The sequence below is a fragment of the Phaseolus vulgaris genome, chromosome 11 (assembly GCF_051622355.1).
Source record: "Phaseolus vulgaris cultivar YP4 chromosome 11, ASM5162235v1, whole genome shotgun sequence".
Taxonomy (NCBI): Eukaryota; Viridiplantae; Streptophyta; class Magnoliopsida; order Fabales; family Fabaceae; genus Phaseolus; species Phaseolus vulgaris.
The window spans coordinates 52,030,928-52,055,074 of record NC_143508.1 but is presented as its reverse complement, the minus strand read 5'-3'; the positions used below and the strand labels follow the sequence as shown (position 1 = coordinate 52,055,074).

The 24,147-nt window shown below is 32.0% G+C and overlaps 2 protein-coding genes across 2 annotated transcripts; both read left to right on the top strand.

The window, feature by feature from the left end:
• Positions 1 to 4,511: 4,511 nt before the first annotated feature.
• Positions 4,512 to 5,167, top strand: LOC137830941 (albumin-1). The gene is made up of 2 exons (XM_068638365.2): positions 4,512 to 4,647; positions 4,750 to 5,167. The coding sequence occupies exons 1-2, from the start codon at positions 4,596 to 4,598 to the stop codon at positions 5,094 to 5,096; spliced, it is 399 nt and encodes a 132-aa protein (XP_068494466.2). The 5' UTR covers positions 4,512 to 4,595; the 3' UTR covers positions 5,097 to 5,167.
• Positions 5,168 to 15,797: 10,630 nt separating this feature from the next.
• LOC137809962 (albumin-1) lies at positions 15,798 to 20,938 on the top strand. The gene is made up of 2 exons (XM_090297832.1): positions 15,798 to 15,932; positions 20,509 to 20,938. The coding sequence occupies exons 1-2, from the start codon at positions 15,811 to 15,813 to the stop codon at positions 20,741 to 20,743; spliced, it is 357 nt and encodes a 118-aa protein (XP_090153958.1). The 5' UTR covers positions 15,798 to 15,810; the 3' UTR covers positions 20,744 to 20,938.
• Positions 20,939 to 24,147: the final 3,209 nt, after the last annotated feature.

Below are 24,147 nucleotides of genomic sequence, written 5' to 3'. Positions count from 1 at the left end.
TTCAATTAAATATATGTTTAATAAAAGTTTACATAATTTATAAGTAAAACTATACAGAAATAAATAAACCAACCTTTTAAAAACAAAAAATATTATTATTATTATTATTATTTTAGAGTCTATCTTGAGTTAGAATTTGCTAGCTTGAGCTAGAATCAACCCGAAAAAACCCAAAATTTCATTTTTATTCTAGCTTGAGCGAGATATGCAGAAAAATTGTGCATAACCTGATATACTTGATAGATTTTAAATCAACATTTCATTCAATTTATAATTTTATAAAATCTACACATTACATAGACACTTTCTACTCAAAATTATACAAGCATTCTCATTTAGTCATTGAGCTATTATGTCAATCTATACATATATATGATTTCTAAATCAAAATTATTTAAAATCAACAACCAATTCTCATCAAACATTTCATTTAACTTGATTCTACAAAGTATTCAAATACATTCTACAACATATACTATATCTACCATTTCACATTTCAATTTTAATCAATTTCCAATCAACTCAAAACAAGAAACCCTGTAAAGAAAAGTTTTGAACTGGTGACCACGTTACCTTCACATCCAGATCTCCTAGTCTAAGGTTCTTTTGAAAATTTAAATTAGCTTACTGTTGGAGATCCCACATCGACTAGAGATTAGGATATTTCATTGTATATGAGTGGGTGCAAACTTCACCCCATGAGCCGGTTTTGTGGGGTTGAGGTAGGCTTAAAGTCTACTTTGTAATATAGTATCAGAGCCATTTAAAACCTATCCTAGCGAGTGTTTATTGGGTCTATCGTGTCACCCGCTATCAGGCCGTTATCAGACCACCCATAATATGTTATCCCACGCACAAGCTATCACTCTCGACGTGAGGGGGTGCGTTGGAGATTGATTGTATATAAGTCAGTGCAAACCTCAACCTCATAAGCCGGTTTTATGATCACTCTCGACGTGAGGGGGTGCGTTGGAGATTGATTGTATATAAGTCAGTGCAAACCTCAACCTCATAAGCCGGTTTTATGAGGTTGAGTTCCCTTACCTACAAGTTCAAAAGTTAACTCAAAGAGAAAAGTAAAATTGAACTTACTATGTGTGAGGTGTAACATCCCTAATTTTACTCATTTTTATTTTTATTTTTATATATTATGCATGCAATATCTAATTAACATATAAACATATATTGTTTTCTCATATTTGTATCTCAAAAAAATATATCCCTCTTCATAGGGATTTAATATATACATCAAAAAGTTTAAAAACAAAACAAAGCAAAACATTCAATTTAAATATATTTAATCCTCCTGCTGCTCACTGAGGAGCTTTATTACCTGCAACTTCATCTGCTCCCGTGTAATTTAACACGATCATCACAGATTAAAGAAAACAAACACAACACAAAGAATGGGGTAAGCTAGCTATTTTTAAGAATTCTAATATAAATTTAACTTTCAAGAACAAACATAATCCATCAAATTCTCATAATTTACACAAATTCATCAAATGTCTATCACAACTATCATCCACATTATTCATGTCAGATCTTTATTGACTCACATACTCAAACACTTGACTCTACTTCCGGAAGACTTGTATATTGAATTTAGAATCCTGAGACCTGCACCTGTCATACTACTCGATGTGAATCCACACAGCCATGCGCATAAACAAATCAATATCTCATCATCTAGTATGACAGGGTAAATTCATATGACTTGAAAGACCAAATTATATTTCAAACCATAAACAAAGTCATATGAACCTCCATCGACTCTCACCAACTGAATAACTTCATCTATTTGATTCCATTATATCAGTAGAGTCAAGATGTCTCATTACGGGCCTAACATATCAATATACCCTAACAACAATCTCAACACGGTATTTCCTTTCCTGAAAATACTATGTTTGATCTCACTTTCACAACATTCAATATCTCATGTAACACATCAATACACCATACAATCACAACATATAATTTAAACTTTCTAACAATCCAAATATATCCAAGAAGTTATTTAACAATAGTAATCCAACATAAACTATGCTAAAATAATAATGATAGTAATATCCAAAACAGAGAGCACCAAAATTTTTTTGGGTCGATCGAAAATATTTTAGGTTGATCTAAATGACACCAGAGAGCACCAGTAATTTTGGGTTGATCGAAAATATTTTAGGTTGATCGAAATGACACCAGAGAGCACCAGAAATTTTTGGGTTGATCGAAAATATTTTAGGTTGATTGAAATGACACCAGAGGAGCATCAGAAATTTTGGGGTCGATCGAAAATATTTTAGGTTGTTCTAAATGACACCAGAGAGCACCAGAAATTTTGGGTTGATCGAAATGACACCAGAGAGCATCAAAAAATTTTGGGTCGATCGAAAATATTTTAGGTTGATCGAAATGACACCAGAGAGCACCATAAATTTTTGAATTGATCGAAAATATTTTAGGTTGATCTAAATGACACCAGAGAGCACCAGAAATTTTTGGATCGATGGAAAACATTTTAGATTGATCGAAATGACACCAGATAGCACTAGGAATTTTGGGTTGATTGAAATGACACCATAGCAACAAATCTGGTGCTCTCTGGTGTCATTTACATTAAAATGATTTTGAGTTTAGTCATAATAAAAAATAAATCTATAGTTATTAGTTAGATTTCTTTGTAAAATTTTAGTTTAATTTAAGTTCATAGTTTAACTATATTAGTAAATACTTTCACATTAAAATGATTTTGAGTTGGGGTTTTTTTTTCCGATGCAACCATAATTGATCGAAAGAATTTTGCTTCAAAGAAAGTTAAATAATTGCTCTATTTTTATTGTCGGACGCAAGATACATATTAAATAACTTAGGTAAACTAATTTAAATTTATTAAAAAAATATTAACTAATTTCTTTTATTAAAACTATTATGAATATAGTGCAGTGTTCTTAGATAGTGTATTAACTATATTTTAAATATTTATTATGTTAAAATAAAAAGTAATAATTAGTACCTCTTATTTAATGATAATAAATTAATTTATAAGTTATTAAAAATAAGACTTTTTTTCTACTGTGAGAATGGAAAGTGTCTTTTTTTTTTTGCAATTTCTAATCTTATTTTTCCACCTTCCCTTGTCAGAAACATAGGGTAAAGGAACATGTCCCTGAATTGGAGTACAAAAGTAGGACACATTCACCTACCCTTTGGTATGAGATGGACGGTTGAGATGCGTTTGGGAGGCGAATCGAAACGAGGAGCGTTGATTTGAAGTAAACGAAACATGTGAGTGGAGGACCATTGCGAAGACTGGTCAAGGCGTGGTAAGATCACTCTCCTTTAACAGTGCTACATCATGAATTAATTTAATTTATATTTCTTCTATTTTGGTTATTGAAAAGTTAATTAATTAATTAATTATTTAAAGTAATTAAATATTTATTTATATTATAATAATAAATTATACAAATAATCAAATACACAATTTTCAAAATAAATAAAATAAAAAATTAAATGAAATTTATGTTATTTCACTAAAATTAAAAAACAATAGAAAACCAAAAATAAATTGAAAATAGAAAAAAAAAATATAAATGGTGCTTAATTACGACTTCTTTCAAGTTATCATTTTTTATAATTTATTTTTGAAATTTATCCATTTGGGTACAAAGAAACAAAATTGTACCAATGTTGCAGCACAGAGACAGAAAGATACATATTAAATAATTTTTTTATATACATTTATGGAGCAAGTAACAAATCTGACAGAAAAATCAATGACTGAAAGGAGAAGAAAAAATAAAATTGAAAAGACTGAAAAAGCAGAGAATCATTGTACTACGAAGCAGATGAATCAATGGCCTAGAATACTGTATACTACAAGAGTTGCTTTAAGATATATAAAATGAATTCGTAACAAGTTTTATAAAATTTGTTGAGTGGTGTACTAAATGTGAATGAATTTTTAATTTTTTTAAAATATTAAAAATGTGAGTGTAAAAATTTATTTTTATTTTTGAAAATAAAAAAAAAGTGAATTTATTTTATATATTTTAGTTAACTAAAATTTGTATATTATTTTCGGTTAAATAATGAAAATTTTATAATTTTTACTATTATATTATTATTTTCTTTTAGTGACACACCGAAGCAAAACCAGAATAGGCCAACTATATACTACCAGAGATGTTTTACAGTGTGGGAAGACTAAATGAATTTGAAATAATCTTACAGAGAAAAGTTGGAAGAAACTTAGTTTCTTTAGAATAAGATAAGTTTGTAAGAAATATTTATTAAAATTTGTAAGAGATATAATAGAAATTTTTTAATTTTTTAAAATGTTAAAAATATGACTTCATAAATTTATTTTTATTTTAAAAATAAATAATTTTTTTGTAAATTTTAGTTACTTAAAATTGTGTTATTATTTTTTATTGAATAATTAAAATTTTATAATTTTTTACCTTTATATTATTAATTTATTTTCTTTGTAACATAGGGAAAAACAAGAGGAGGCTAATCCCTATAAATTGTTACATTGAAGAAGAGACCAACACACCACAAAACTGAGAATAAGAAATCTGGAAAATCAAAGAATGGGTTTTGTTAGAGTTGCTCCTTTGGCTCTCTTCTTCCTTGCCACTTCCAGTATGTATCTTTCCTTTCTTCATCGTTCGTTTATGTTTATATATTTGAGAACTACACAAAGTTATTATACATACTTCATTTCTTCTAACTTTGAAATTTCAGTTTTAGTAATGTTTTCGATGAAGAACATAGAAGCTGTAGACTGTTCAGGTGCTTGTTCGCCGGCGTCGCATGAACCACCGTGCGGGTCAAGTGATTGTAGATGTTTCCCTGTAATTGCACCATTTGTTGGTACCTGCTATCATCCAACTGCACTTTCATCATCTGTGGCAAAGATGATAGATGAACATCCCAACTTATGTGAATCTGATGAAGAATGCATCAAGAAAGGAACTGGAAACTTTTGTGCTCGTTATCCCAATCATTATGTGGATTATGGTTGGTGCTTTAACTCTGGTTCTGATGAACTTAAAGGCTTTTTGGCCATGCCTACAGCAATCTCCAAGTAATGTGTATGTCTGTGAAAAGTGGTCATGCATGATGCATCTACTGCTATAAATAAAAACAGAGTTTCATCCTACTCATACTTTGTTCTGTAAACTAAGCCTTCACTTCTCCGTGTTCACTCACAAAGTCTTGTTGACTAAAAATAACTTAGAATTTTATAATAGTGTTTTAACCGTTGTTACACATATAAAATGCGCTTATTTTTGTTTTTGTTTTTAATGTATATCTGTATTTTATTATTATTATTATGGATTAAATATTTTTATTTTTTTTAATTTTATTTCGATTTTTTATTGTATTTTTTTTAATGAAATGATTATAAGGAAAATGAATTTTAGTTAATTAATAGTATAATTGATTATTAGAGAAAGATAAAAGAGATTAAGAAGTGTATATTTGAGGATTAATGTCCACTTTTAATAAAAAAATCATAAATTCACATGTGATATGATGGAATACCTATTTGAGTATATTTTACTTTTTATCAAATGCAACAACAATTTTATTCTATAAATAAAACTATTCAAATAAATCTTAATTAATGTGGTTTTTAAATTAATGTGGTTTTTATATTGGATGTTACTTGAAACTCTATAAATGAAGCCTATTCAAATAAATTTAAATTAATGTGGTTTTTATATTGGATGTTACTGGAAACGTTTTAGAATATTATTTTTTTAAACTTTGAATTTCAAAGTATTAATCTATTAAAATATTTTTATCACATATGTTTTTCATATTTTTATTGATTTTTTAATTTTATATTTTTTTTTTTACTTTTATACTGTAATATGTAAAAAAAATAAACAATATATTTATCTTAATTAATATTAGATAAATTACTTGAATAAATTTTGCAACTAAAAAATCATTTTAATTTAAATATTTTATTACTTTATTTATTTTAATTAGTATTTTAAACTAAAAAAAATTAGGTTTTAATTAATACAATTTTTTAGTGATTATAGTAATATTTAACTTTTTAAATCGAAAATATATAGACGATCATATATATTGATTTTGTTTTAATATAGATTGTGAAAATTATGTCAAATTTTTTTTTTAAATACATATTGATTGAAAATTATTAAAACTAATTAAATTTAGTAAATTATGTTTATTTTGGTTTATATAATAATTTTAAAAGATCTCTCATTAAATTATGTTCCACAGAATAAAAAAAATCAAATCTTCATAAAGAAAATTATAAACCAAAGTAAGATAATGAATAAAATAATAAATTAAAATATTTTAATTAAAGTGATGATGAAAAAACATTATTTTATGGTTGCTAGGTGGAATTAGTGTAAGAGAAGTTATCACTTTTTATTTTTTTTATAATTTAGTATAAAGCAAAGAGAAAAGTTAAAAAGGTTTGAATTATAATGCAATGTAATATTGACAAAATACAAGTTAGGTTCTATACTATCAAATTACAAAGACGATCACTAAAAGAGAGAAAATCCGATGAAAGAGGAGAAAATCCATTGAGAAGACTAAAAAAACAAAGAATTATGATGTGCAGAAGAAAATGACAACAAATATAAGTTTTAAAAACAAATAAGAAATATCAAAGGATCATAGAAACAATAACTAATATGTATTTAACTTTAATGCTTTATAATTAAGATATAAAAATTTGAGATATATGTATTAGATTTGTTGCACTTTTTTTATACCTATTAAAATTGAATTGTTTCACAACCAACTTTCTCTCAAAATTGTAAGAGTATCCTTATCTCCCAAAAGAGCTAAATGTAGTGTACATCCACATAGTGTAATATATATGCATATAATTCAAATTCATGGTAGATAATGAATAGTCCAAAGACATAGTCACAAGGACCCTTTGGTAAACTTCCAACAATTCAGGTTGTGTTCGACTTCTGATGTGGTTAATGACGTTTGGGGGGCGATTTGGGTTGGTGTTGTGAGTGGAATTTGGAGACATAGGAACTCGGTGACCTTCGACAAGGGCGTGGTAGATGCGCTCGAGGTATTTGCATTGATACAGGTAAATGTTTGGTCTTGGATTTTTGCAAAGTCCTGATGTAATTCCTTTACGTACCCCAACTGGGTTTTGAATCCAGTAGATTGTATGAGGCTAGTTGTTTAATGCTTTCTTGAGTAACTCTGGTTGTTCCTTATTTAAGTTGGAAGGTGTTTCTAGGTTGGAGGTTGGTAAGACGCTAGCTATTTATGTATTTTTATTGCTGATAAAAAAAATGAATAGTCCAAAGAAGAAGAAAAGGAAGAAAAACAAAAAGGGAACAACGAAAGAAGAAAGAACATTTGTAGAACTAGACTGTTAAAATCATATGTCATTGATTTGGACTTCACAGTGGTAGTTGAAAAAAAAGAGTCGGAAAATTATATTACAGATACGAAAAAAGGAACTGCAGATGATGTTAAACTAATAATCAGAAAACGAACTCAATCTCATTATGTTGCTCAAGAAGGTCTTCGAAAAATTCTTCTTCTTAAGAACTTACATCAATATCTTTTTCAGTCTTGAGTATAGGCTAGACCCCTCATTAGACAACAAAACCTTCATAATCATTAGACAACAAAACCTGCATAGTCATTAAAAAAACCAATATTCTGTCCCTTGGAAACAAATAAACCTTAGAGAGATGCTCCCAGAACATACCGAAAACACCATAGTTTATCGAGATTTTCCCAATCATTGATCCAAAGCCACCGCAAAAAAAAACCCAAAAACTCACAAACAATCAATGAAAAGTGCATGACTAATTTTCATCCAATAGAAGATAGAAACAGAAAACAGAAAAGAAACCCAAATGCCATCAAGATCTGACGGTTAAACAAATTTCTATGCTAAATGAATGAGAATTGGAAAAATCAAAAGAAAAAAGAGAGCAACATGAACATAGAGAAATGAGCAAAACGGGATAAAAAAGAGCATGTTTTCAATCCAAAGTTCAAACAAACCTCTAGTTTCTCAATTAGTTTTTTTCCAAATTTAAAATTAAGTAATATTTTTCAATTTTATCATTTCAAGACTGTTGTAACTGTTCAAGTAGTTACAAAATAATTAAATAAAATAATAAAAGAGAACCAACCAAAACAAAACTTATCGGATATTGATTTTAAAAAAAAAATAAAAAGAAATAAAAAACAGTTTTCAAAATCAAATCTCATAAAAATTGTAGTATATTTAGTAACCGCTAAGAAAAATAACAAAATGACTGAAATATCCAAAATAAAATAATAAAATAATTATTGAAATAAGGGTAAACTAGAGAAGTAATTTATGTAAAAAGAAAAGACCGTTAAGAGGGGAATCCTCTTTAAATATACCCTGAGTACTTTTATTTATTAAATTTTTGTTGCTGATTAAAAAAAATAAAAAATTTAGGTCATCTCACTTAGTTTTTGCGACTCGCAACAATTCTGGTCTTAATTTAAGTCAACGCAAATATACTCTTGATCTTTTTCACCAAACTGACACTTGTGGCCACTCCTATGACTCACACCTTCCGTCTCTCTCCTGACCAAGGCTCCCCTCTTGATGCTGATGCAACTTTTCAATATAGAAGACTCCTTGGACGTCTAATCTTCTTAGCCAACACGCGACCAGACATCGTCTTTGCTGTCCACAATTTAAGTCAATTCATATTTGCACCCACAACTCATCATCAACAAATTGTCTCACTTCTTTTGCGTTACCTCAAGGACACCCTTAGTGAAGGAATATATTTTTTCTGTTAACCAGAGGGATATATCCCCTCCTTAACCTTTGTATATAAAGTAGATTCTATACCTTTAATAAGATTGATTGAGTTACATTTTATATCTTCTCTCTCTAGCTCCTCTACCCTGTGCCTAATATGGTATCCAGAGCTATTAGCTTTTTCGCTTTTCTTTTCTTTTTTTGAGTACCCATGACTTCTGCAGCCTCTGGCCCCACCTCCTCCACCTCTTCCACCGCTTCCGCCTCTGTTTCTTTACACCATTTCCACACTCCGATTCTTCTCAAGCTTGATGAAGAAAACTTTCTTCTCTGGAAACAACAGGTGTTGGCCACGCTTGATGGTCTTATGCTCTCGCATTTTCTTGATGGTTCTTGCGTTCCTGAATCGCCTTCAACCTCCGCCGATGGCACTGTCCCAACATCTCCTGCTTATCGTCTGTACAAACAACAGGACAATCTGGTGGTGGCGTGGCTTTTGGCGTCAATGACGACACCATTGCTAACGCAAATGGTTGGTCTCCATTCTGCAACCCAGATCTGGACCACGCTGCACACGTATTTCTTGTCTCATACTCGATCTCAGGTCAAGAAACTTAAACTCACTCTCAAACAACTCAAGAAAGATAAATCTGTCTCACCGTATGTTCTCGGCATCAAAAGAACTGTGGATGCTCTTGCGTCAGTCGGTGCGCCCATATCCGTCGAAGATCATATCGAAGCCATCTTGGATGGTCTTTCGTCTGATTATGATCCATTTGTTGCCTCTGTTTTGTCACGAAGGGATCCCTATACTGTTGCTGAGATCGAAGCCCTTCTTCTGGTTCAAGAAGAGCGTCTTGAGCGGCACAATCAAGTCGATCCATTAACGTTTCCTGCCACTGCTGCATACACGTCCTGGCATCCTGCAAATCCATCTCAAGAAAAATACAAGAACAATTTTTCTGGTTCCCGTGGTACCCGTGGCTCTGGCAGAAACAACAATTTTAGTCGCGGTGCTCGTGTGGCTCGCTCTTCCAATCGTGGTGCTTGGAATAACTCCAAGATATTTTGTCAAGTGTGTGGCAAACCCGGTCACACTGCTCTTCATTGCTGGCGCTGGTATGATTATCAACCGCAACCTCCTCCACATGCCCATGTCTCTCATTTTTCAGATTCTGATCATGCATCGAATGAGGCATCTTTGTTGGGCGTTCAATCCACTATGGACGATCCTCTCTGGTACCCTGATAGTGGCGCCACTCATCACGTCACAAAGGACTCCACTGTCTATTCTTCAAAACAGCCTTACCATGGCACTGAAACTGTCAAAATGGGTAATGGATCAGGTTTGTCTATTGCCAATATTGGTTCCACATCTTTTTCTTCTCCTTCTACTCATAAAAGTTTAGTTTTAAAAAATCTTCTACATGTTCCTTTAATTACAAAAAATCTTCTCAGTGTGTCTTCCTTTGCTCGTGATAACAATGTCTTGTTTACTTTTACTGCTAACAGTTGTTATGTTGTTGATCAGGCTACGAAAAAGATTCTTCTTCAAGGCACCCTTAAAGATGGGTTATACAGTTTCCCAATGCTTCATAATCATCTTCCTTCATCCTCTGTTCACAATATTTCTTTTACTCGTAATACACTGACTGCTAATGTTTGGCATCAAAGGCTGGGTCATTGTAATATGGATATTCTCAAACAGATTTTTCACAATAATGATATCAGATGTTCCAATCATATTAGTTTTTGTTCTAGTTGTCTGCTTGGTAAACATATGCAATTGCCTTTTCATTCTTCTGCTACTGTTTACACAAAACCTTTAGAACTTGTGTTTGCTGATGTGTGGGGACCTTCTCCTATACCTGCTTCCAATGGTGCCCGTTATTACATTTCGTTTGTTGATGCTTTTAGTAAGTATACATGGATATATTTTCTTCATGCTAAGTCACAGGTTCCTGCTGCTTTTCACAAATTTAAATCTTTTGCTGAAAATCAAACGTGTTCTAAATTGCGTTCTTTACAAACCGACAATGCCCGTGAATTCCTTTGTCTTAAACAGGTTCTTGATCAGCATGGTATACAACATAGGCTCATTTGTCCTCACACTCATGAGCAAAATGGTGCTGTTGAGCGTAAGCATAGGCACATAGTTGACATGGGATTAACTTTCTTGGCCACTGCTTCTTTGCCTAGGCGTTTCTGGGCTGAAGCCTTTCTTACTTCAACTCATATTATCAATGTGCTTCCCACTCCTGTTTTGCACAACTCTAATCCTTATACTATGTTGTTTAACAAAAATCCTAATTACGCTATTTTCAAAGTTTTTGGTTGTGCCTGTTTTCCTTTATTACGTCCTTACAACAAAAATAAGTTTGATTTTCGTTCACAACAGTGCTTGTTTCTTGGGTATAGTGTTACCAACAAAGGTTATATATGTCTAACTCCCTCTGGTAAGACAATTGTTTCCAGACATGTGCACTTTAATGAAACTGAGTTTCCATATCATGAACAATTAAATTCTTTTCCTATTTCATCTGTTTCAGTGCCTTCCCCTGTGACTACAACTCCTCCACTTACTGTTATTCATTCTAATGCTAATACTAATATGCCTATTCATAGTTCTTCTGCTCTTGTCCCTCTAAATAACAGCACTGATATGCATCACAATACTGGCTCTGAGATTCAACCTATCAATTCTCATCCCATGGTTACTCGTGCCAAGGTAGGTATTTTCAAACCTCAGACATATAATGCCATAATTTCTATACCTACTGCTCCTACGTCTGTCAAGGAAGCAATTTCTTCACCTATGTGGTTTCAAGCAATGAATGACGAATATCATGCTCTCCTCTCCAACAAAACTTGGACTCTTACCACACTTCCACCGGGAGCCTCTCTTGTTGGCTGTAAGTGGGTTTTCAAAACCAAGCTACATGCAGATGGTACTTTTCAACGGTGTAAGGCCCGACTGGTTGCAAAGGGATTCAATCAAACTGAAGGTGTGGACTACACAGAGACTTTTAGCCCAGTGGTGAAACATAACACCATCCGCATTGTGCTCTCTCATGCTGTCACTCAACAATGGCCTGTGCGTCAAATTGATATCAATAACGCCTTCCTTCATGGTGACTTGATTGAGCATGTCTACATGCAACAACCTCCTGGGTTTGCATCTCGTGATTCAACTCTTGTCTGCAGATTACACAAGGCCATTTATGGTCTCAAACAAGCTCCCAGGTCCTGGTTTTCTAAACTTAGTCAAACTTTGATTCATCTTGGTTTTCAATCTACTGTCAGTGATTCCTCTGTTTTCACCAAATTCACTACTTCCTTCACTTTATTTGTGCTTGTTTATGTTGATGATATAATTATCACTGGCTCTTCATCTACTGCTGTCACTGATCTTATTTCCACTCTTAGTTCTTTCTTTGCTCTTAAAGATTTAGGCCCTCTCCATCATTTTCTTGGGATTCAGGTATCAACTACACAACATGGTAATATGCATTTATCTCAGGCTCAATATATCAAAGACTTGCTTCGTCGAACGAATATGCTTCATGCAAAGTCCCAACCTACCCCTATGACTTCATCAACTCGCCTGCAACAAGACTCCTCTGAACCTTTTCAAGATCCCTCTATGTACAGGTCAGTCGTTGGTGCTTTGCAATATATTCTTATAACGCGACCTGAGTTATCCTATTCAGTTAACCGTGTTTGTCATTTTATGCATGACCCTAAACTACACCACTGGCAAGCTGTGAAACGCATCTTACGCTATCTAGCTGGAACCATCAACTTTGGTCTTTTACTGAAACGTCAGTCTTCATCTTCCATCATTGGCTTCTCGGATGCAGATTGGGGAGCTGATGTTGATGACAGGAAATCAACAACTGCCTACTGCATCTATATTGGCTCCAATCTCGTATCATGGTCTACTCACAAGCAAAAATCTGTTTCCAGAAGCTCAACAGAAGCTGAATACCGTGCTGTTGCAGCTCTTCTTACTGAAGTTATATGGACTCAGTCTCTTTTATCAGAATTACGTATTCCCTTTCTCACACCGAAGTTGTACTCTGATAATCTTGGTGCTGTCCTTCTAAGTGCCAATCCTGTCATGCACTCAAAGACAAAACATTTTGAGTTGGACCTACATTTTGTTCGTGACCACATCTGCAAGGGCAACATTACTCTTCTTCATCTGCCTGCACGCTTCCAAGTCGCGGACCCTCTCACCAAACCAGTATCTGGAACTATGTTTCTTAATGTCAGGGATAAACTCATGGTGGTTCCTAATCCAGCCATGAGTTTAACGGGGGGTGTTAACCAGAGGGATATATCCCCTCCTTAACCTTTGTATATAAAGTAGATTCTATACCTTTAATAAGATTGATTGAGTTACATTTTATATCTTCTCTCTCTAGCTCCTCTACCCTGTGCCTAATATTCTCATACTAGTTCACTTCACCTCTGTGGTTTTAGTGACTCTGACTGGGCAACATGTCCTACCACACGCAAATCTATCACTCAAAGAAGTAACCAACTATCTCCCGCAGCTCCTCCGAAGCTGAGTATAGAGCCTTGCCACCACCACATGTGAGCTACAATGGTTGTCTTACCTCCTTCAGGATTTACATCTTCCTCTCCCCCAGCCTGCAACCATGTATTGTGACAACAAATCTTCCTTTAAATAGGGTCCAATCAAGTCTTTCATGAACACACTAAGCACATCGAGATTGATTGTCACCTAGTTCGTGAAAAAATTAACTCTGGTCTTCTCAAACTGTTGCCCATTACTTATGTCATGCAAGTTGCTGACATATTCACCAAGCCCTTTGCTTCCGTACAATTCTTTACTCTCAAATCCAAGCTGGGTCTGACGAATATCTACTCTCCAGCTCGAGGGGTTGTTAACATATTTAGTTTTTCCATTTTAAGTTATTGAGTTTTGTTTGTTTTGTCCAACTTTCTTTTTCTGTTTCAGCTCGGTCTTATTCTTTTTCTTATATATACACCATATATTTTACTCTCTAATACACAAGAAAATAAGAATTTTTTTTGTATTTTCTTTTTTCTGTTTTTCTCTCTTTTATGCTTAAGTCATTGTTTCTTTTTCATTTGCAATTAAGGTTCATCAGAACTTCCCTTTCTCCATTGCGATTACATGTGATTACGTGCACTTCATTTAATGCAACACATAAAAAAAATATTTATCTTCATAATATATATATATATATAAACATTAACCAACAAACACATTTTGAATCATTGAATCCAAAAGGAAATTTTGAATCATTGAATCCAAAAAAGGAAAGTAATGTATGAAATATCCATAAGTTATTACTTACATAATCATACAATCTACTATTTACTTCTAGATAAACTAATTTAAACTTATAGATAAACCAATTTTAATTTTTTTAAATTTTCATTATTTTCTCCTAAATGGGAGAATCTATCCAAAAAAAATTATTCTACCCAATGTATTTCAGTGGCTAGCTCATGTGGGTAATTGATTTACCCTAAATAGGAGAATCTACTTTCACTGCTTGGTCTAATCATGGCCTGCACTGCTATCATTTTTTATAGTCTTGTCATTTTCTCTGTTCTAAAATTTTACAGACTAATCGTAATTATGTGAAAAAAGTGGTGATCTGAAAATGAATTGAAACGTGAAAATTATCACCCAATATTAGTAAAAATATAAAAATAACTGTATATAATTACTGTTCATATTATTTAACGAATATTAACTGTTTCGTATATACTGACTGGATAATAAAATACTTAAAAAACTTATACAAATTTAGGTCTCAATAAATTATTGAAAACAATATATAATATATTGACTAAGTCCTATGGAGATATTGTTTTAAAGATAAATATAAATAAAAAGTTTCATGTTTATAATATAATTAATTTATAACTAATTATAATACAGAAAAATTAATTTATAACTAATTACAATACGGAAAAAAAGTATGGTTTAGGACTAACTAGCAAAGGGCTCACACTTATGCAATATCAAGTTACGAAAAAATTAATTTATCAACAAATTAAATCAATTATAAAACGAAGTGTATACAAAACATAAATCTTCACAGTTTCCAATTTTATTTTATTTAAAATAAATTATTTAAGATTTATTCATTAAATATTTAAGTTTTTTTAAAACATAACCAGAAATTACTATTGTAAATATTTTATAGAAATACAATTTTTTTTTCCACAACTCTCAAGAACAAAAAAGAAAATACACTAGAAACAAAACACATAAGAAAATATAAATCTGCAAAAATTTATTTGGCATGCAAACACCGCATTAATGCGAAGATGAACAAAAACAACAACAACAGTGCAGTAATGCCTATAAATTATTTTAAAAAGGTAGAGTAACTAAATATTTATTTAAATCATAAAATAAATTATATACAATTATTTTTGTAACATAAACACTGAAAGGAATATTAATATGACATGGACACAAACATCATAAAAAGTTGATGAGTAATGTAAGAAATAAGAATGAATTTTTAATTTTTAAAATATTAAAAATGTGAATTTATAAATTTGTTTTTTTTTAAAGTAATTAAAAGTGATATAATTTTTTTTAAAATATTTTCGGTGAATAACTAAATTTTATAATTTTTATATTTACATTATTAATTTATTTTCTTTTATTATTATTTTTTTTAGTGACACAGCGAAGCAAAATCAGAGTAGGCCAAACTAAAGAGGGAATGAATTTGAAATATTTTTATAGAGAAAAATTGGAAGAAAGTTACGTTCTTCAGATTAAGATAAGATACTGAGAAAAAAAATTTATTTTGTAAGTGATATAATAGGTGTTAGAATTTTTTTAAATGTTAAAAATATGAATTCATAAATTTATCTCTATTTTTAAAAAAGAAATAAAAAAAATGAAATATTTTTTAGTTAATTATCTTTATTATTTTCTTTTATGATACAGTGGAGATGAGCAAAAACAACAGTGGACTACATATCTGCAAAATCAAAGAATGGGTTATCTTAGGGTTGCTACTTTGGCTCTCTTCTTGCTTGCAACTTCCAGTTTTTTTTTATCAGCAAATAGCAATGAAATTAAAAGGGATCACTTCAGGGGTGATCCAACTCTTATACAGTAAAATACCTTTCTAACTACAAATCAGCCAACAAAACCTCCTACAGTCAAACCCATATCTATCAAAATAACAAAGAATAACAAAGATCAATCCTCATATCAAAACTAAATTGAATGCATATAAACCAAAGGTTCAAGACACCAATCAGAGAATGAGAAATTAGCTGACGGTACCTTTGAAGAGATCCAGGACCAAGCCTTAATTTGTGCCAAAGAGAACACCTCAATGTGGTCAACCACTCCACCTTTAAATAAACAGTTGTTCCTATGCCTCCAAATTTCACTAATCAATGCTATCCACACATTACCCATAATAAGATTAACTGAAGTGGGTGCATCCAGAATCTTGAAATGTTCAAAATGAGACCTAGGATCCATAAAATCGACAGATCTTACTCCTAACCAATCATAACAAAGATTCCAAATTAATCAAGCAACTCTGCATTCGCAAAACAAATGATTTGTTGACTCCTCGTACCTCTTACACAAGCAACACAAATTACTCTCAATCCCGATTCCTCTTCTCTCCAGATTAATCTTACAAGCAACCTTGTTTTCCATCACTCTCCAAGCTGTGACATGTGCTGAGGGAAGCGCCTTAATTTTCCAGAAAAAATTATATCTTCTTGAGACTTCCTCGCTTCCTTCTCCCCTTAAAAACCCATAAGCAGACTTAACTGAAAATTCTGTTGACCCACTATCTTTCCAAACCCATCTATCCACTGTTTCCATCTCAAGCATCTTATTAGAGATCAGCTCTAAGAGTTGACTTTCTTGCTCCTCTTCCCAAGCAAACAGACCTCTTCTCCACCTTAATTTCCACTCCCAGGACCCGTTCCCCCATATTCCACAATCACATAATCTTGCCTCCTTTTTAACAGACAATGAAAATAACCTTGGAAATCTACTTCTCAAGTCTTCTGAGTCTATCCAGTTGTCTGACCAAAACAATACCTCTCTCCCGTTACCGACCTCCAAAGACAAACGATCTTCAAACTTCCCTCCCCATTCCTCAGACCTCCAGACCTTCCTTAAATCTCTCCACCACAGAGAAACCTTACTATTAATATCTCGTTGCTCCTTCAAACCTCTCCAACCTCCGTACTTAGAATCTAATACATCCCTCCACAACCCCCCCGTTTCCGTTTTTAGACGCCAAATCCATTTTCCCAATAAAGCCAAATTAAATTGCCTGATATTGATAATACCAAGCCCTCCTGCATCCTTGGATTTACAAATCTTATCCCATGCCATCCATGCAACCTTCCTTCCATTTGACCCCCAACCCCACAAAAAATCCCTCTGCAGACACACAATCTTCTTTAACACATTAGACGGTATCTTGAACATAGACAAATAGAACAAAGGTATTGAAGACAAGACAGACTTAATTAAGCATATCCTCCCCGCCATCGAAATACATCTTCCTTTCCACCTGCCTAGCCTTTTCTTTACCCTGTTAACCACTTCATCCCAGAACTCACTCTTCTTATGACAACCCCCCACATGCATCCCCAAATATTTGAAAGGAGTTCTCATCACCTCACAATTTAAGATAGTCGCAAAGTGAATAATTTCCGTCTGCCTCACCCCAATCCCACCAATTCTACTCTTGGAGAAATTCACCTTCAAACCAGATGCCAACTCAAAACAATTCAACATAACCTTTATATTAAATACACTTTTGCTCTTTGCCTTACAAAAGAACAAAGTGTCATCAGCATACTGGAGCATATTCACTTTTACTGATTTATTCCCAATCTCCAAGCTCTCAATCAAGTCTTTCTCAACCGCAGTTCTAGATACTCCAGCTAACCCTTCAGCCACTATAAGAAACAAGAAAGGAGCTAACGGATCACCTTGTCTCAACCCCTTCTTCGGAAAAAATTCCTTAGTAGGACTCCCGTTTACGAGTATTGACATTGACGCTGATTCCAAACAAGCTTTAATCCAGGAGATCCATTTTTCACAAAAGCCAAGCCTTCCTAGCATATAATATATAAAATCCCACCTCACTGAGTCGTAAGCCTTCTTATAATCCACTTTGAAAAACACACAACTTTTCTTCTTCCTCTTCAACTCTTCTAAGGTTTCATTGGCTACCAAAATACTATCCAATAACCCCCTTCCTTCCAGAAAAGCAGATTGTCTAACGTCAATAACTTTACTGATTACTCTTTTCAACCTGATAGACAAAATCTTCGAAACAACTTCCAGTATGTAACTTCCCATTGTTCATCATTTCTGTTTATATATTTGAGATAATTTGGTTCTAGTTTAACTAAAGTACTCATAACAAATGTGCTTTCCAAATTTGCACTAGAACCTAGTTCATGCAAAATCTAAGTTCTAAAGAATTTCTCATATGTAATGTAGTAGTTAAAGTTCTTTAATCACTCAATGAACTTGATTTTGAATCCTATCCATTAGATTTTATTTTACTCTCCGTTTTATGGCGCCAAAACTATATACGGATTTTGATCTATATGATTCTATTATTTTAAGCGGTGTTTTCTTTTCTGAAAATACTATGTTTTGATTAAAATACATATTTTAAATCTCACAATTTCCAACATCAAACAATCAACTCATACCAATGTTTAGAATTTCCAAAATACACAATAATTCATTTAGTAATCATATAAAGGTCTAATTAAAGAGATTTTCAATTAAATATACATTTAATAAAAGTTTACATAATTTATAAGTAAAACTATACAGAAATAAATAAACCAATATTTTAAAAATAAATTATTATTATTTTAGAGTCTAGCTTGAGCTAGAATCAACTCGAGAACACCCAAAATTTCATTTTTATTCTAACTTGAGCTAGAATTATCAAGCCTGAGCGAGATATGCAGAAAAATTGTGCATAACCTAATATACTTGTTAGATTTTAAATCCACATTTCATTCAATTTATAATTTTATAAAATCTACACATTACATAGACACTTCCTACTCAGAATTATACAAACACCCTCATTGAGTCATTGAGCTTTTATGTCAATCTATACATATATATGATTTCTAAATCAAAATCATTTAAAATCAACAACCAATTCTCATCAAACATTTCATTTAACTTGATTCTACAAAGTATTCAAATACATTCTACAACATATACTATATCTACCATTTCACATTTCAATTTCAATCAATTTCCAATCAACTCAAAACAAGAAACCATGTAAACAAAAGTTTTGAACTGGTGACCATGTCACCTTCACATCCAGATCTTCTAGTTTAGAGTTCTTTTGAAAATTTAAACTAGCTTTCCTTACCTTTACCTTAGTAGATGCTCACGAAGAGCTTCAAACCTACCAAAAGCTTTAAGAGTAGCTTAACCTGCACCACAAATTCCTAATAAAAAATCTAACTATAACACTAGGACTTTGATCTAACAAAGACTAATCCTATAACTAAAAGAGGCACATTCATAAACTTAGATCGAGACAGACCTACAAGTTCAAAATTTAACTCAAAGATAAGAGTAAAATTGAACTTATTCTATCAGATATTCTGATCGGATAGTCTTGTAGATCTCGTTGCCAGAAGTCTAATGGCTGACTCCAATCGTCAAACTGATGTGTGAGGAGGTTAAAATCTTAGAGAGTAGAAAAATAAAAAAAATCTTTAGATAGATGGTAATTCTTTTAAAATGAAACCTGAATAATTAAATTTTTTATTTATATATTATTTTTATTTTAATAATAAATTATTTAGATATTATTCAAAATATATCACTTTTTATTCTAGAATAATTTTTAGATCTTTACAGCCCACAACAAAAAATACACAGAAACCAAACATATAAGAAAAGAACACAACAGCATATATAAATCTGCAAAATTGTATTTCACCTGCAAAAGGAAAAAATTGTATTTCACGTGCAAACACCGCATTAATGCGAAGATGAACAAAAACAACAGTGCAGTAATGCCCATTTTTATAATTTGTGTTTTGAAATTTATCCATTTATGTACAAAGAAACAAAATTGTACCAATAAATTTTCCGTGATTGCTTCTGGAATAATTGCTGCCGTAAATAATTCTTATTGAAGCACGAAGACAGAAAGATAGGTATTAAATAGTTTTTACATACATTTATGGAGGAGCAAGCAACAAATCTGACAGAGAAATCAATGAATGAAGAGGAGAAGAAATTTTGTTTTTGAAAGAGGTATGAGTGAACAAGAAAAGGCCAAGTGTATACGACAAGAGTTTCTTGATGGTGTGTTGGGATTATGCATTAGATGTATGGACTAATGTTTATAAATTGTTATGCAAGAACAGAATAACACACCACAAAACTCAGAATAGCACATCTGCAAAATCAAAGAATGGTTTATGTTAGGGTTGCTCCTTTGGCTCTCTTTTGCTTGCAACTTCCAGTATGTAACTTCCCATTCTTCATCATTTCTGTTTATATGTTTCAGATCTACACAAAATTATTATACATACTTCATTTCTTCTGACTCTGAAATGTCATTCTTAGTAATGTTTTCGATGAAGAAGATAGAAGCAGATGAATGTCCATTTCAGCTTTAGACAGCGTTTGTGCCATGCATGTAACCTAATTGTGTCTGTCTTTTGGGTATTTGCGCCTCTCAAAATAGAGTTTCAGCTGCGGCGAAGATGATAGATGAACATCCCAACTTATGTCAGTCTGATGAAGAATGCATCAAGAAAGGAAGTGGAAACTTCTGTGCTCCTTATCCCAATCACTATATGGATTATGGTTTGTGCTTTAACTCTGCTTCTGATCAACTTAAAGGCTTCTTGGCCATGCCTACAGCAATCTCCAAGTAATGTGTATGACTGTGAAATGTAGTCATGTATGGTCATGCATGATGCATCTACTGCTTTAAATAAAAACAGTGTTTCAATTCACGATTTGAAAATGGTGACTTCTTGTTCAATTAGAATAATTTTCAATAGTAAGGGAAACTAAAGTTCTAATGGTGTCTGAACTTATCACAGGAATGAATGTCTCTTCAAAATCAACATGGCTTGTTATTTTTCACCTTTGAATTCCTTCAAACTCGTGTTGAAAACTTAATTTTCTTTTCACCGTGGCTTCAGTGGCTTCATCATCATCCTACTGTGTTTGTATGAAATCTGAAACATCCAAATATGTGAATGAAGTTTCCTTTTTTACAAGCCAAAAGTCATAATTTTCTTCGAATAAAAGAACTTTTATAAATGGGTTGCTGAATGTTAAGAGTCTTCAGTTTTGTTTCTTTGTGTAGGAACCCAAAAATCATGATTTTCTTCTTCAAATAAAACAACTTTTGTAAATGGGTTGCTGAAGTTAGAGTCTTCACTTTGTTTCTTTGGGTAGGAATCGACAAGTTCTTGGAAGAATCTGCAACCCTAATACACATTTTTTTCTCTCAATTTTTTTTTATAGATTGGTTTTAAAATAAATAAATATAATAAAGATAAGTTTAAAATTAAATAATATAAAAATATATTAAAATAATAATATTGAGAGTTATATTATAATTATATAGAAAATGGGGTTTTCGATGTATCATTATTAATTTTTTCTTGACTTGAGATCCACCTATACCACATTTATTCAAACTATCTTATAGACTAAAAATAACTCTTAGAATTTTATATGTGTTTTAACCGTTGTTACACATATAAAGAGTCACATCATAATGGATCTTCAATACCCATGCAATCTCTATTAAACTTTGCATTGAATTTTGTAACATGTTATTCAACATTGTCAGCCAACACCTTTGGTAGGTTTTGCCATAGTAAAAGAGGAATAATAATAATAATAGTAAGTTAAAAAAACATTATACAAAATTAAATACAGTAAAAAGGTTATTCATGCAAAATCTCTTAAAACAGTTCTATTATTTTTAAATTTAAATATTGAAACAGACTTTAATAATTGAGAGAGAGTGAGATTTATTTTTTTATAACTCAGTAAATTATTTTTAGTTTCTAGTAACACCCAAATAAAGAAGTAATAATAATAATAATAATAATAATAATAATAATAATAATAATAATAATAATAATAATAATTAAATAAAATTAAATAAAACAAATAAGCAGTGTAAAAGTATTTGATTTCAAAGCTTTGTTGTTAACAACATAAAATTATGTTTACTATTTATAAAATAAGTCATCATATGATCAGTTAAAAAAAATTAAAAATAAAACCATTAACTATTAAAGTTATTAAAAGAACTTACATCTATAAATTATAGTGAACAACTTCTGAAAAGATTCAAAGATTAAAACTTTAGATGATTTTGTTATGTGGAAAGGCCTACATGACTGTAGGTTATGCGAGATAGGTTAGTAAAATGAGCTTGCACTTTTTGTGTGGGATTGACCAAACGTGAAAGGGTCTATGTGAGACAAGTTAGCTCATATTTGTCATCTTTAAAAATAAATCATTTAAAAATTTAACGAATATTAAAAAAAATATTTAAAATTTAATAAAGGTTGAAAAAATCTTTGTTATTTTGTTAGATGTTTTAGAATAAATCTTTTGAATTTAACGAAGTTTAAGTAGATCTCAACTATTTTACTTAGGTTTGAAAATAAACATTTGGAATTTAATATAGGTTAAAAAAACCTTCATAGTTTTGCTGAAATTTTAAAATAACATTTGGAACTTAACGAAGGTTAAAAAAACCTTCGTCAAAATGCAACAAATTTCAGGTCAAACGGATGAGTATTCACCCACGACAAAAATCAAACAGTTTCACACACAAACAAACTTTCCTTCCATCCTTTGTAGTGCTCAATAAAAAATTTATTGCCAATCTCGTGGGACGAATATGAGGCTCCAATCTCAGCCAAAACTTAATAGACACAATGTCGAACGTCTGGTAAAAATTTCAGACCAAAACACCAAAGGAGTAAGGCGTAGTAAGTCCCAGACCGAGAGTAAACAAAACAGGTTTTTCGAAAACAAAACGTACTGGCTTTTCTTCCCCGTATCTTCTTTTTGTGATTTGCTTATGGACGTGCCTCCTTACCTAGGTGCAAACAACATATGAAAGTACTTGTGTGAATATTTTCAGCGTGATACGGAACCAAAATAAAAATTGCAGAAAGTAGGGCGAAATATCACAAGTTTTGGCGGAGGATAGCCTTGGTTTGCACAAAATTTCTGAAAAATTCTTCTGAAATAGGTTTTTTCCTGAAATTCCATGTAAGAATCTCCACTGAATTTGGGACAAAATGCGACAAATTTCAGGTCAAACAGATGAGTATTCACCCACGAAAAAAATCAAACAGTTTCACACACAAACGAACCTTCCTTTCAGCCCTGAGAGTGCTCAACAAAAAAATTATTGCTAATATTATGGGACGAATCTGTGCTCAAATCTCAGCTAAAACTCAATAGACACAGTGTCGAACGTCTGGTAAAAATTTCAGACCAAAACACCCAAGGAGTAAGGCGTAGTAAGTGTCAGACCCAGAATGAACAAAACAGGTTTTTCGAAAGAAAAACGTCCTCGCTTTTCTTCCCCGTATCTTCTTTTTGTGATTTGTTGATGGACGTGCCTCCTTAACTGGGTGCAAAAAACATATGAAAGTACTTGTGTGATTTTTTCAAGCACGATACAAACCCAGAATAAATATTGCAGAAAGTACAGAGATATTTCACAAATTTTAGTGCAAGCCTTGGTTTGGACAAAATTTCTCAAAAATTCTCCCGAAATAGTTTTTTCCTGAAATTCCATGGAAGAATCTCCACTGAATTTGGGACAAAATGCGACAAATTTCAGGTCAAACAGATGAGTATTCACCCACGAAAAAAATCAAACAGTTTCACACACAAACGAACCTTCCTTTCAGCCCTGAGAGTGCTCAACAAAAAAATTATTGCTAATATTATGGGACGAATCTGTGCTCAAATCTCAGCTAAAACTCAATAGACACAGTGTCGAACGTCTGGTAAAAATTTCAGACCAAAACACCCAAGGAGTAAGGCGTAGTAAGTGTCAGACCCAGAATGAACAAAACAGGTTTTTCGAAAGAAAAACGTCCTCGCTTTTCTTCCCCGTATCTTCTTTTTGTGATTTGTTGATGGACGTGCCTCCTTAACTGGGTGCAAAAAACATATGAAAGTACTTGTGTGATTTTTTCAAGCACGATACAAACCCAGAATAAATATTGCAGAAAGTACAGAGATATTTCACAAATTTTAGTGCAAGCCTTGGTTTGGACAAAAT